Source organism: Amphiura filiformis, unplaced genomic scaffold (genome assembly GCF_039555335.1).
Source record: "Amphiura filiformis unplaced genomic scaffold, Afil_fr2py scaffold_54, whole genome shotgun sequence".
NCBI lineage: Eukaryota > Metazoa > Echinodermata > Ophiuroidea > Amphilepidida > Amphiuridae > Amphiura > Amphiura filiformis.
Window position 1 is genome coordinate 347863 of NW_027305518.1, and position 14573 is coordinate 362435.

At 36.4% G+C, this 14573-nt stretch overlaps 1 protein-coding gene across 1 annotated transcript; it reads right to left on the reverse strand.

Moving 5' to 3' along the window:
• Positions 1–3666: 3666 nt before the first annotated feature.
• On the reverse strand, positions 3667–14573 carry LOC140144424 (alpha-N-acetylneuraminide alpha-2,8-sialyltransferase-like). The gene is made up of 6 exons (XM_072166234.1): positions 14218–14573; positions 9455–9782; positions 8949–9051; positions 8450–8562; positions 6068–6154; positions 3667–5594 (listed from the first exon to the last, which is right to left on the reverse strand). The coding sequence occupies exons 1-6, from the start codon at positions 14405–14407 to the stop codon at positions 5117–5119; spliced, it is 1299 nt and encodes a 432-aa protein (XP_072022335.1). The 5' UTR covers positions 14408–14573; the 3' UTR covers positions 3667–5116.

Consider the following 14573-nt stretch of genomic DNA (forward strand, 5'->3'; position numbering starts at 1 on the left):
AGCTATAGGAGCGGCCCGGGTCGAATGTTCTATTTGGATTGCCAGTTCGATAGCAGTAGCAGCTAGACTTTTCTATTCATTTTTGTTTAATTTAGGAATTTTCAGAAAAACTTGATGATATACATCAAGTATAAAGAGGGAGAAAAGTTTCTTTGAGAGCAGGGCCGTAGCAGGATTTTTTGAGAAAACTATTTATCTGAGAAAAACGCCGAGTATCTGAAAAAAGGGAAAAAAACTTTGTATATCTATGTTTATCAGAAAAGCTCTGTTTACCTGCACCAGATCAGGAAAACTCTGTTTATCAGATTAACTCAGTCTATATGTGAGAAAAACACTTGTTTATTAGAAAAACCAGAATCACAAAAACTATATTTATCTGATCCGTAATTTAGACCCTAAATAATTATGTATACAGCCTGTCTCAAAAAAAATTGTGCAAGTGAAAAGCGCCCTCTCTGGAAATTAGAAAATACCATTGTGACATAATGCTTACATTAACGTTAAGGGCGTAGTCTTAGCTCTCAAATGCCGTTTGTTCTGTTCAATTTGCTTGTTATAATCTCGAGATATGTTTAGTTAAAGACGAAAGGGTAAAATCACAATTGTGCCACTTTTACTAGGGAAGAGGGCTTTACATGTAACAGTGATAGCATCAAGTTTATCAAGAGTTACGTCGTGAAATCAAAAGAATGCATCAATTACACAATACAAAATGTTTTTGACTGTTTTTACTGTTTTATCATGATGCAGGAATGATGATTCTCTTTTTGCATTTAAAAGAGCTTAAAAGATAAATAACTATTTCACATTCTGCTGTAAAACTACATGTGCGTGTCAATGGTTTTATCATGGTAAATACTGTTCTCTTAGTCACTTAAAGGAGTATTTCGTGATCCTAGCATCCTCTTTTTATGACATTTTCAGTACATATCCACGAAAAAGCATATTCCCAAAATTTCAGTTGATTCCGATTTTGCGTTTGCGAGTTATGCATGATTATGTGTATTACACTGCTCCATAGACAATACGTTGTAATTTCGTTCTGGTGCACCAGAACGAAATTCAAATTTCGCGATATCTTTGCTAAACGAATTAATCTGCAAGAAATATTTTGTACATAAACATTATGTAGCCAGAGTATTCCAGTGATATAAAAATGTCAACTTTTTTTTAGAAAAGTGGGGGAATGAGGCTGTGGATCACGAAATGCCCTTTTAAGACATATTAAAAGACACATATTGCGCACTTATACATGTTATAGGTTAATGGACGCGTATTATTTGTTGGGAGAGATATTAGACAACATAATGCACGCGTGCTGATGTTGATGCGTTTAATGCATGCGCCCCGAAAGGGGAGTGCATTAGACGCATCAACATCAACTATCATTATTACATGTATAGCTCTTCCCTAGTAAAAGTGGCACAATTGTGATTTTACCCTTTCGTTGTTAAATAAACATTTCTCGAAATTGGAACAAGCAAATTGAACAGAACAAACGGCATATGAGAGCTAAGACTGCGCTCGTGACGTTGAAGTAAGCATTATGTCACAACGGTATTTTCTAATTGCCAAAGAGGGCGCTTTTCACTTGCACAATTTTTTTTGAGACAGGCTGTACCTGAGTAAAAAACTCAGAATATGTTTTAGGTATGCAAATAAAAACTTCGCTTTATTCCACGAGTATGCATCGTTCTAATGATCAGAAGGTGTATGATACAGGGTGTCCCAAAAGTCTCTTCACCATTTTTAACCGTCATATCTTGTCAAAAAGATTGGCCGAGGGGGAATCAGGATGTTACAATCTAAGTACGGATAGGTTTGTGCCAGGTTCGGCGGCAACTGACCTACAATCAACGAAATTAATAGTTGGCACACCTTGACAATATGTTGGAACTCTTCATTGCCGCTCTGATAGTTCAGTGATTTTAGTATAACTATGTTTCATGAGAAGTACATACCTTCTCCTTTCCCCTTCCCTCCCCCATTCCCCCTCAATCAATGTTGGGGAGACAGGAGAGCCCAATGGAAAAAGTGCTTTCATCAACATTGAACTGGGGGAGATGGGTGGCGATTTACATTTAGTATGCCTTAGTGTGCCAACATTAATTTCCTTGATTGTAGTTGATGCGATCTGATTGTGATTATTCATCATGGCAGCGAAATTACAGCGCTTTGAATCCTCCAAGATCTGGAAGATTCCGAAATGTATTTATTATTTATTTTAAAGAGTAAATTCATGCAATTATTTGGATACCAAACATGATACATTATCTTTACGACAAACAAGACCAATTTAATATACACCTGAAATTCAACATATCAAAGCAATGCTAGCAATAAAAAATATAGGTTTCTTATTGAGAATTGTGAAATGAATTTTAAACTTCGTTCTTCACCTTTTTTACTATTGTATTTTCGACGAAAAAGCATCTTCTTCTGTTATGATCTGGTTGATGATGATAAGTTGAAATAATTTCTACGTAGGATGCCCAATCTAGCAATGGAGATATATGCAAATAGCATTTTCACCCCTGGCTCTGGTCATTTTAATAATGAAGCACCAAAAACTGAAGATCAACAAGATCAAAATTGGCACTAATCTTTAGAATATACGTAGATATTGGAACACCTTTTATGGAAAACAACTGATTTAATTTCCTTGGGCTTGCAGTTACAATAACAAGAACGTCACTTATGTTCATTATTGATTGTTAACCTTTTTACTATCGATGGGTTCAATGTTGTCATGTTAGTTTTCTTGCCAACATTTTCTTCACATCCTGTTATTGAAGCCAAATTAAATCTAGATTTAAAATACGAATAGCAAATGGCATGAATTAATATTTTAGTACACAACTGAACAGAAGCAAATAAACCAGATGAGGAGAGGGAAGATACGGGAATGGAAGAGAAGCGAAGCGAAAGAAACGAGGAGAGGAGAGAGGCGAGAAGGAAGGGCGAGAATGGGAGAGATAAGAGAGGAGAGAGGAGAGGAGAACAAGGAGGAGAGGAGAGGAGAGGAGAGGAGAGGGAATCGGATTGTAGTTAGTCAGTGTACTTAGGTTATATTTATAAATGCGCTTTTATAATTATACGCACGTGACTCATGGGCACGACATACCAAGACCAGCAAGCGTGACCAAATCCTCATGCAATGACCACTATACAGAAAAAGATAGGAACTCTGTAGATAAATATCATCAAATTTAAGTATTAATTGAATAGCAAAATTATTACACATAGGGGGATTCCGAATTTGTAATATGTTATCAAAAACAACATTTTGACGGAAAAAATATTCAACGCCGGAAACGTTTACAATATAATCACAAAGTTGAACAAAATAGACAATTTTGCTGCACGATAGTCTCATGTTGTTCCGCCTTTGTATTCAAATGTATAGGAAGACCACCCACTATGTATAAGGTCACTTTGAGACTTACTGTCTATAAGCTGTTATGGAAGCGCGGAGGTGGTCACGTGCGTATTTATAAAAGCGCATTTATATATATATAACCGAAGTACACTGACTACATGTATGTCGTTGGTGGTATTTACCAACGAAATACTGGTATTTCCCGCAGAATAGTTAAATCTGTCACACACAAAACAACCAGTATTCCAGAAACTTATTAGTATTAATGTAAATAATATTTTGTTTTTTGGAGTTGTCTTTTTTGAAGACAGTTCTTGTTGAAGATCATCAGACCATTTCGGTCTACCCATGTAAACGGTTTTGATCGGTCATTGGTTTCAGTTTATATATTGCCTTCTTGCTTGAACGTACCATTAGTCTGCTCTCGCAATCACCCACTAGATCTTTGCGCTTCTTCCTAGCGTAGTATATATTTTTATACATTAGTCAATTGCTCATTATGGATTCAACCAATTTCTGTTGGTAATTCTTCATATCGAAGGATTTCCAAATTGAGTCTTCAGATTTATGTCATTTTTGACATCAAGGTATCTGCAATTTAGGTGGACTTCGTCTTTCTTTTGTGATAAAAACTAAAGCACTGTGGGGTTTACTTTATACTGGCCTTCTACCCAGGGCTGTCGCCATGGGATGGGAGGGGTGCAACACCCCCTGGCGATCCCTAAATAAAGGAAAGAGAGAGGGGGAAAGGATAAAGAGAAGGGGAGGAGAGGGGAGGGGTGAGAGGGGAGAAGGAGGGGGATCGGATTACGATTTGCATCTTCCTTGTGGTCTATTTTAAACCTAAAATTAACCCCATTTAGCATTAAAATGCCTAAATTTCTGCGCAATTCGCGCGCATTTATCCCGGTAAAGCCATTCTGAGAGCAGACCAGCGAGAGGTTCCCTTCGAAATTCCTTTTTTATTTCATCTTAACTTGGTCAAAAATAAGAGCTATGATTCCATCCTTTCTATTATGTAAATCACATGAGTGCTAGGGCAGCTTCCCTGATGACTGGCAAAGGCAAACTTGTGAACTGACTCAAAATACCGTGACTAAATTGACCAAAAGTTGTAATACATGTTTGTGTCTTCCTTTGGCACGATTTTCGTCGATTTTGCATTGCAATGCACATTTTTCGAGCGCTTCGCGCGCATTTGTCCCAGTAATGTAATATAGTAGCAGATCGGTGGAATTTTGCTCACTGACTGGTTCAGTGACTCCGGTAGATCCCTGGATCCCACCGTGAAGGGACCAAGGTGGGCCCTCGAGCTCACACTTTAAGCTCAACACATTTTTAATACCAGCCAGGGCCGAATTTACCAGCGGGCATATGTCCAGGGGCCACAATCGAGGGAGAGGCCAAAATTAATCAAATAAATGAAGTTTGAATATTATTACACACAGTCAACCCCCTTTGAAATTGAGCATTGACGTGCGCAAGTTTCCCTGTTACGGCTCAATGCCCGGGTCGGCTTGGCAAGGGTGGCAATCCTGTTGCCCCCAGGGGCCAGCAAAAGTTAAATCCGGCCCTGATACCAGCAAAAATAATTTTTCCATTTTTTATTTGAGAAAATGGGCCAGTGTCGGCCTGCTTTTACAGCTATCTTTGGGTGCGCCGACTGGTTCGACTCACGCTACCTTCAGTGGAAGAGCATGGCTGCGACGAATGATTGAATTCATTTAACTTAACTAATTAGGATCTTCCATTAATATCCGTTGAGCAATCGTCAATATGGAATTTTAACATTCCTAACTGATGCATAGTCAGGTACAGCCTTAGTTCATAAGAGGAATCGTGGTATGTTGTGGATAGTTTAATGCCGTCGTAATAATGAGCTGGAATAGTTTGACCATCCAAAGAGTTGCCAAAAGGCCAGAACCCAAACAGATGCACTACTGAGCATAAATCCAGGGCACAGGTCACGAAATAAAACCCAGTAGTTAGATGACGATTAAGTCCGTATCTTTTCCAGAATTTTCCAATACTGTAGAAATGGTCTATATTCCAGCTGACTAGTGTTAGTTTGGGATCCTTGAGTAGTTGAATAGCTTCATTAGTTCTGTTTATTAAGCCTATATCTTGCGCTGAAGTCCATATAAGGCCTTCTTGGTCCACAAGCTTTGATTGCTTAAAATTAACACGATCAGAAGCCTTCTTCAATCTACCGTATCTAGTTGAGAAAACATGAGAAACAATATTTAGATGTAAAAGTGATTAAATATGCTATATAGTCAACATTTTGATGGCGAGCAATCGCTCGTTTAGATTGGAGTTATGGTTTTGTAAGATGTACAACATCAGCCTTTTTTTTAATTTGATAAGGCCAGAACCCCTGTGGAGGTCAAAATGTGACATTTGACCTTTTTGCTAATAACTCAAGAACCGTATGTCACAGGTATGTCAAACTATAAATTTGACCCATATAACTTTGACCCCATGCTGGACTCCGGCCCCCTCCCCCCCCCCCTTACAGATGATTGACTTAGTTGGCCACTCAAAATGTATTGCCTCTGACCCATAGACATGATAGAAACAACCTATATAGGCCAACTTTTTATAACACGTCGTGTTAGTGTAAATTTCTTGGAACCTTGGGTAAGAATGTTTGTGCTGCATAATGAAAAGTTGATGTAAAATATTTACCTATATAATATGGACGGGTTCATTGTTGTCATGTTAGTTTTACTGCCAACGTCTTCTTCAAATCCTGCTATTGAAGCCAAATTGAATCTGAAATTAAATTTAATTGAATAAAAAGAACAACATGCATGTTACTATACTTTCCAGTAGAGAAGAGACAAGAGGGAGCTCCTTGCCAAGTGAACATTCAATCGAAGTGATTGATTTTTCATTGTTTGGCCGACTGTAATAAGCCCAATCGCCATTGTAACTTCTGGTTTTTGAGAGTAGGTTTGTGACACTTTGACCTCTGACATATCGGGGAAATTGCTTTAATTATTATTAATTAATTTATTATTGTCATAATGTTATCATTAAAAATATTAAAATAATTAATTTATTCAATAATAAAGGGTGTTTTTTTGGGGGGCGGGGGTTGCTTTCATTCTTGTAAAACATTTTACTGTCTGTTCAATTAGCTTAGATTCTTGAATTTTTAAGATATTTGAAAAAATAGAAAATTGTGGTCAAAGTCATCAAAGAAAAGTGTTAGCACAGCCTTAGACCTAACGTGATTTATACTTTTCAAATTCCAAAGTTCAATTTAAAAGCCCATTTCTTTTCAATTTTGCCTCATTTTAGGCAGTTACTTGGGTCCACCAAAAGGGTTCGCGACCTTTTTACAAATCGAGTGGGACGGTCCATTCTCAACTTAGGGCATAGACCCTATCCAATTTAGCAAAACAATCTGTCCACCAATCTGCCCTGCCATTTCAATATTCCGGTTATTGGATAGGTTCTATAGGTGATGATGGTCCACCGGTTTTTGTTACACGAATGCATAACATTATTCTGAGCATTATTTTTCCTAAACAATGACATTAAAATTATGGATTTCGTTCTTATTTCAACTGGTTTACAATGTAAATTGAGTTTTGTTTAATACCATCATTCCTGCCCAAGAATATCAGCATTCGCTTGGCATTTTGAGATACAAGAACTTTACAAGAACTTAAAAATAATTTTCAGATACAAGAACTTTACAAGAACTTAAAAATAATTTTCAGATACAAGAACTTTACAAGAACTTAAAAATAATTTTAAATACTATTTTCTTGTACAAAAATTCTTTTGTTTCCAAATGTCCTTCGCATAGTTTGTATTCAACAAACAAAACGAAATAACAAATTGAAAATAAATGTGTAGTTTTATAATAATAAGAGGCCTATAGGCCTACACCTTCTCAGACCCATTCGCACAAATAAATGAATAAATAAATAAATACGCAAGGAATGTATTTATATAAGCTGGGCCTATTTTAGACAACCTTAGTTCATAAATAATAACGCAATGTTTCAACAGTAGGGTTTCAACACAAATTAGGCATAGGCCTACTGGCAAATATAGCTATTTTGCTGGACAATACTTCCTGATGCGGATGGTTGAATAAATACTATCTCAGCGCATTATGACATTCGTCCCCATTGCTCTAAATGGATTGATTCAAAAAAGTTTATGGTACCCGATGTTCTACGGCTTTTTATAAAAAATATCGCGGGAAAAGACCAAAATTGAAAAAAAATGAGGTTTTAAATTGAACATTAGAATTTGACAAGTATAAATCACGTTAGGTCTCAGGCTGTGCTAACACTTTTCTTTGATGACTTTGACCGAACTTTTTTATTTTTTCAAATATCTTTAAAATTCAAGAATCTAAGCTAATTGAACAGACAGTAGGATTATATTTTGTATGCACAAAAAACTATTTTTCTGAATTTTCCCAATAGGTCAGAGGGCAAAGTGAATTAAAATTATCAAAAAATTGGGAATTCCCAGTCCCCCCAAATTTGTGGGAATTCCCAAGCCTAAAATAAAAGTTTTTTCTTGGGAATTCCCATGTCTTCTTTAGGGTTGTGAAAACAATACCTTTTTAGGGGGGAATTCCCAGAGCAAAAACATGGTGAAACACTTTGGGAATCCCATGTCTTCTTTAGGGGTGCCTTTAATTTCTGGAATAGCCCAATTTTATTGTATGGTGAAATCAATCTAAAAGAGTTACAGTCAGTCTAGGAGAGGAGAGGAGAGGAGACGAGAGGAGAGGAGGGAGAGGAGAGAGGAGAGGAGGGAGGGAGGGAGGGGGGGAGGGGAAAAGGGGAGGAGAGGAGAGGAGAGGAGGAGGAGGGAGGAGAGAGGAGGAGAGGAGAGAGGAGAGAGGAGAGGAGGAGAGGAGAGGAGAGGAGAGGAGAGGAGAATAGAGGAGAAGAGAGGAGAAGAGAGTAGAAGAGAGTAGAAGAGAGGAGAAGAGAGGAGAAGGGAGGAGAAGGGAGGAGGAGAGGAGAGGAGAGGAGAGGAGAGGAGGGGAGTGAGATGAAAAGTGAGCAAGTAAGTTGAGGAAACAATTCGTACCTTATAACGAAGTCCTTGTCATCAATAACTCTCCCACAGTTTGATCCTTTCAGTATTCCACTGCTGCCGACAACACTGCACGATTTGTAAGGTGGTTTCGGGAATAGGTTTGTCTGTAACGACCAAGCAAACACAAAATGTTTTTACGTTATAATGTGTTTAAACGTGTTTGTATATTTTTCGAACATTTTTGCAAAATAGTTTGGCAACACTTTGATACCATTATAATTATATTAGAATTTAAAGTATCAAGCATGAATGTTACTAAAACATTTCGTACCCTTTATATTACTCATTTTATAACTTTACATTTAAAAGTTTTCTGTAAAATGTTTGCTGAGAGGAGTATGGATAAATAAAAACAATATGCACAGACTTGGAAGAGTCATGGTTCAAGTAAATAAAATCAGATTTCTCCCACAAGACCTACTTTGGATTACCCCTTAAAAGACCCACCTTCACCTGTTGTAATTACTTAACGGTCCCTTGCTACCTTTACCTTGTGGTATATACCTGCAGATCTGTTATTCTTTTTTCGATGTTTTTGTGTTAGCATCAATTCATCATAAACAGTCTTTCTCGTTTCCTTTGTCAGGAAGAAGCTATACAGGTTTAGAAAAAAACACAAATTAACTTTGTTTGCAGATGAAAAATGTCATGACAAATGCCATAGTGTTGATAATGAATTCTGAATATGTTTACACGTACCAACGATACCTTGTTTAACTTAATGCAATCTCAAGTATAACGCAGCAAGTACATAGGCTCACAAGTAAACTCTTTATTTATTGATAGTGATTTTTTAATTACATCAAGATGATTAATAATGTAGTTAGCGAAAGACGTAAATAATTTTTTTTTTAAACGTAATCCTTTTTAAAGACTTCAGTTGTTTAAATTAACCATTCATTCACTTCACTTTAACTTGAGCGATTTTGGTCTGTTCGGTGAAAAAAAAATATTAATCTGAAATTAATTATAGGTTTTAATATTAGAGTGGTCTACCTGAATAACTTAGTTCTGTTAACATCATGTCTCCATGGCTTTGCAAGTACACTAGACACATATGCAGTGAAGTTATCAGTTTCATTGCGAGAATGATCATAAAGATTTTTCATCATCGATTTTGCCGTTTTGACCGTGATCTTCTCAGCTTGACGATTTGACGTATCTTCGGCAGACGACGTAGAGATTACAGCCTTATAATGTGATTCTTTCAAGACACTTTGCGAAGTAGAATTCGAGAGATTCTTGTTAGTTTCCAGTTTGTTGTTGATGGATATTAAATTGGTCTTGTAATTGGCTCCTAACAACTGCACTGGTAATCTGGAAGCTTTTATAAATATATAAACACAGCACAATATTACCCAGCAAACACAAAACGTTTTCGACTATATTCGCAAAAGGTTATGAAAGGTTGTCAGAAAACGTTTAAATGTCGGGTTATATAAAGGGTACATTAATGGTATAAAACGTTTTCATAACATTAAATAACATTTGTTGGTAATCAACTGCACAGCAAACACAAATGTTTTACAGAAAACATTTAAATGTCGGGTTATATAAAGGGTATAAAAACGTTTTAATAACATTCCAAAAACATTTTTGAAAACTTGGTACAAATCATTCTAAACAGAATGTTATTTTGGGGTTGAACAAATATTTTGCAAAAATGTTTGCCCAAAATATTTACAATAACGTTTTTTAAATGGTTTCACGACCTTTATATAACCCGACATTTAAATGTTATTAAAACGTTTTGTAAAAAACATTTTAAGAACATTTCTGTGTTTGCTAGGTGCAAATATTTTAACATAATGTTATTTAAGTGTTGACAAAATATTTGGCCAAAAATGTTTGCAAAAATAGTTTACAATGACATTTCGAAAACATTTTAAAAATATTGTCGTAGTGTGTTTTCATACAAAACGTTTTAAAACGATTTCATGACCTTTATATAACCCGACATTTTAATGTTATTAAAACGTTTTTACCTAAACCAAAACCCAAAATACACTTATTTAAAACGTTTTAAAAACGTTTTTGTGTTTGTTGGGTACCTACCCTCCTTTACGATAAATATAATGAACTAAGTGTAATGCATTAGTTAAGATAATCGCACGGGCCGTGTATTTATTGGAAAAAAAAGGATTCTTTAACAAGTGTTGATTTGTTACGCTAAAATCCTACGAACACATGATTAGATATTTAAAACAATTGAAATGAGACAAAACAGGAGAGAAAAGGATAGCTATGTGCGCCTAGCATGATCTTCACTGGTGATTTCAACATTCATTTTGAAAAATCGGACAGCTACTCAACTAGGTTTAAAGAACTACTATCTTCATATGTTATGAAAATGCGCTTCAATCAACACTTAACAAACATGCTCCTGCTAAAACACGTGCCGTCAAACTTTGCACTGAATCTCCATGGTTTAATGATGATATTCGCGAAGAAACGGCGTCAGCTTGAACGAAAGTGGCGCAATAATGTGAAACTTGAAGTTTACAGGCTGGAATATCAAAATCAACGTGCCCTGGTGAAAAACATGATCCAAAATGCAAAAGTGGAATATTATTCTTCACAAGTTAGTGAAAGTGCGGGTGATCAAAAGAAACTGTTCAATGTCATTGACAGACTTCTTCAAAAATCTAAAATAACTGTGCTACCGTCTTCTGATTCTGATGAATCACTTGCAATCAAATTTGCCGATTTTTTCCGTGAGAAGATAGAAACCATTCGGAAAACATTCATTATCAAACCTATCTGTGCTACATCAAATCCATGCTCGTCTGTACCAAAATTGAATTCTTTCGCACCCACTGATTGTGATGAGGTTAGAAAAGTCATCATGAAATCGCCATCAAAATCATGTGAATCAGATCCTCTACCTACATCTCTAATTAAGGACAACGCTGATATTTTTGTGCCATATATTACTGACATTGTCAACAAATCGCTTCTTACAGGAATTTTCCACAAAGTTAAAAAACTGCTTATGTTCGTCCCCTTATTAAAAAACCTACTTTGGATAAAGAAATCTTCAAAAACTACCGACCTATATCCAATCTCAAATTTCTTGGAAAGACAATTGAAAGAATTGTTTCTAACAGAATCTCAAACCATATCAATAATTTTTCCCTATCAGATCCCTATCAATCAGCTTATAAACACTACCACGGAACAGAAACTGCTCTTCTTCGAGTTAATAATGACATTCTCACATCACTTGACAATGGCCAAATCACAGCTTTGATTCTTCTCGATTTAAGGGTAGACGAGGTATTGTTGGTCGAAGCAACCTAAAAATCGATTTTCATTATCTAGATCAATATATTATTGAAAATTAGCACCTTGATGTTTTGCAAAAGTTCATTCTACAAATCGTATACTTTGCAAACTTGCTTAATTAATTGTTGTTAATGAGTTATGTACGTTTTACAAAAGTGTTGTTGTTTCAGCCCTCTTTACAACGTAACTCAAGAACCGCAGCACCTATAAAAGCATATCTGTGATATTTTAATTCTTCTACACGCTCGCTATGAATTGAGCAATGCAGTTTGTGCTAAATCATACTACCATTCGTAAGATGCTGTGAAGTACCAAATCACAACAGTTTAAAATAAGTAATAACCTTAAGTGCTGCATTTGACACTGTTGACCATAATATTCTTCTTTCCCGTCTTCACTATTATCTTGGCATTCAAGATATTGCCCTGGACTGGTGTAAATCATATCTTACAAATAGGCCGCAATATGTTCGCATTGGCAATGCTACTTCTCATTCTACCATTCTTGATTATTCTGTGCCTCAAGGCTCTGTACTTGGACCTCAGTGGTTTACCATTTACACCTAAACCTACCCTGTACGGGATATCATTCTTCGCCATCAATTGAATTATCATGTTTATGCGGATGACACGCAACTTTATTTATCATTTGAATCTTCTCAACATAGTGCTAATTCTGCAATTGCTTCTCTTGAAATTTGTATCAGTGAAATCCGTAATTGGATGAAATCAAACTTCTTGACGTTAAATGATGATAAAACAGAATTTCTTCTGTTCGGATCCCACCAACAGCTCTCTAAAATCAACATTGAAAATGTTTGCATCGGTGACTCTGCAATTGCCTTATCTTCCAAAGCACGCAATTTAGGTGCATTTTTTGACACTCACATGACCATGCAACTATATCTCTAATGTCATTCGTTGTTCAGCGCTTCAACTACGTAATATCAGCCGGATCCGCAAATACCTAAGTCGCGATGCTACTGAACAAAATATTCACTCATTCATATCTTCTCGTTTGGATAACAACAATGCACTTCTTTATGGATTACCAGCAAACCAACTCTATCGCCTTCAGAAAATTCAAAACACTGCCGCTCGAATTCTTACTTTCACCAGAAAATATTGCAATATCACGCCAATCCTAAAGGAACTGCATTGGCTCCCTGTCACACAAGAATTGTTTTTAAACTTATGTTGATTGTATATAAATGTTTTAATGATATTGCTCCGTCATATTTATCTGAACTCCTTTCACATTATGTTCCCACCCGTACGCTTCGATCTGGAAACATGCAACTTCTTCAAGAAAGTAAATCCAACCGCACATGGGGTGACAGATCATTTGCAATCGCAGCTCCACGTCTATGGAATGAACTGCCTATTTATATTAGAACTGCTCAAAATGTAACTGTGTTTAAAAAGTTGTTAAAAACTCATCTTATGTCAGAGACATTCTGTAATTCTTAAGTTATGTTTCTTAATTTAGTTCCAGTTTTCTTTGTCTTGTTAATGTAATTTTTGTTTTTTGTTTTAGTGCCTTGAGCGCTCTTAATTGAGTGGATTGTGCCTTGTCGCTATTATTATTATATTATTATTATATCATTCCCTCTGTATAGCATTACTGGTCGATTACTGGTTGATCACGATAAGATTTCGGTTCTAAGAACTTCGAAACTTTTCTGACGAGCGTTCTGATCATGTTTGAGCCCTCTCTGGCTAGCTTTTAATTCATCAAGCTACGGGAGGGGGGGGTCCAACCTTCGTGCAATTATTTTGTGTAAGCTAGTCCTAACCCTATAATCCTAACCCTAATCCTAACCCTAAACTAACCCTACTATAAGCCTGCATGCATGATCGGCTCCCGAATTCGACTACCTATTTGGCCAGTTAAAACCCCAGTCCTATTGGGTAGCCGTGTTAACGTGCCTATGACTGAAATCCTATCGTAATCGACAAGTAATGAATCCAATGGAGGCTGCACACCGACATCGCCTGGTTAATAATTACTTGGTACAGCAGAGACACTAAAATCAATACCGGGATCGATACACGTGAATGTGCTATGCACGATTTGATATTCAGACGATAAATCTTTGGACACCTGGATAGAAAATGATGAATATCTACCGTAATATTTTTATTGTAAAGAAGAAATATTTTTTCCTTGTATTTGAATATATATGTGTTGAAAGGATATGATAGTCGTTAGCTTGCGTATTGCTCAAAAACCGTGCGTATTGAGCTCAAAAACTGGGACTATACTTGCCATGCTTACTGGGGACCATCACGATCTTCCGCGGACTTCCGCTACGTGTTTCAGGGTACACTTTTTAGCCAACTTTAGAGTACTATTCCGTTAAAATAATGTCAGTATGATAACAGTGAATGTCTGTGCTGACGAAACTAAGTTGGACGTGGACAACTCAGTCTGTGGACAACTATGGCAGTGTAGTAAAATTTAACCATACTTACCATTCGTAGTTAATGGATTTCCTGTTTCTAGACATATAGTGGATCCTGTTGTTGGCTTCTCCACAATAAATCCCCTATAGTCATGGTAGATCATTATCTTATTCAGTGATTTGTTCGATGTCATCCAGAACAATATCACGCTTACGAGACATACTAAACAAATACATAAATGTATTATTTTCACATTCATTTTGAGTCATGTATACATAAACATAAACATAATATGAATTATTGTCCTATATTCACAATATAAACGTACCGTTCCGCGAATACAAATTAAAAATAAAAATCAGTCAAACGAGGTCACGGCGGCGGTGTACGCATGAAAGCGCGCTATTCGTGTTCATTGAACTGAA

Coding starts and splice junctions, on each gene's coding strand:
- LOC140144424 (XM_072166234.1), bottom strand. CDS start 14,407: ATGAATGTGAAAATAATACATTTATGTATTTGTTTAGTATGTCTCGTA. Junction 6,155..8,449: donor GACAAGGACTTCGTTATAAG/GTACGAATTGTT, acceptor ATTTAATTTCAG/ATTCAATTTGGCTTCAATAG. Junction 5,595..6,067: donor AACCCGTCCATATTATATAG/GTAAATATTTTA, acceptor TTTCTCAACTAG/ATACGGTAGATTGAAGAAGG.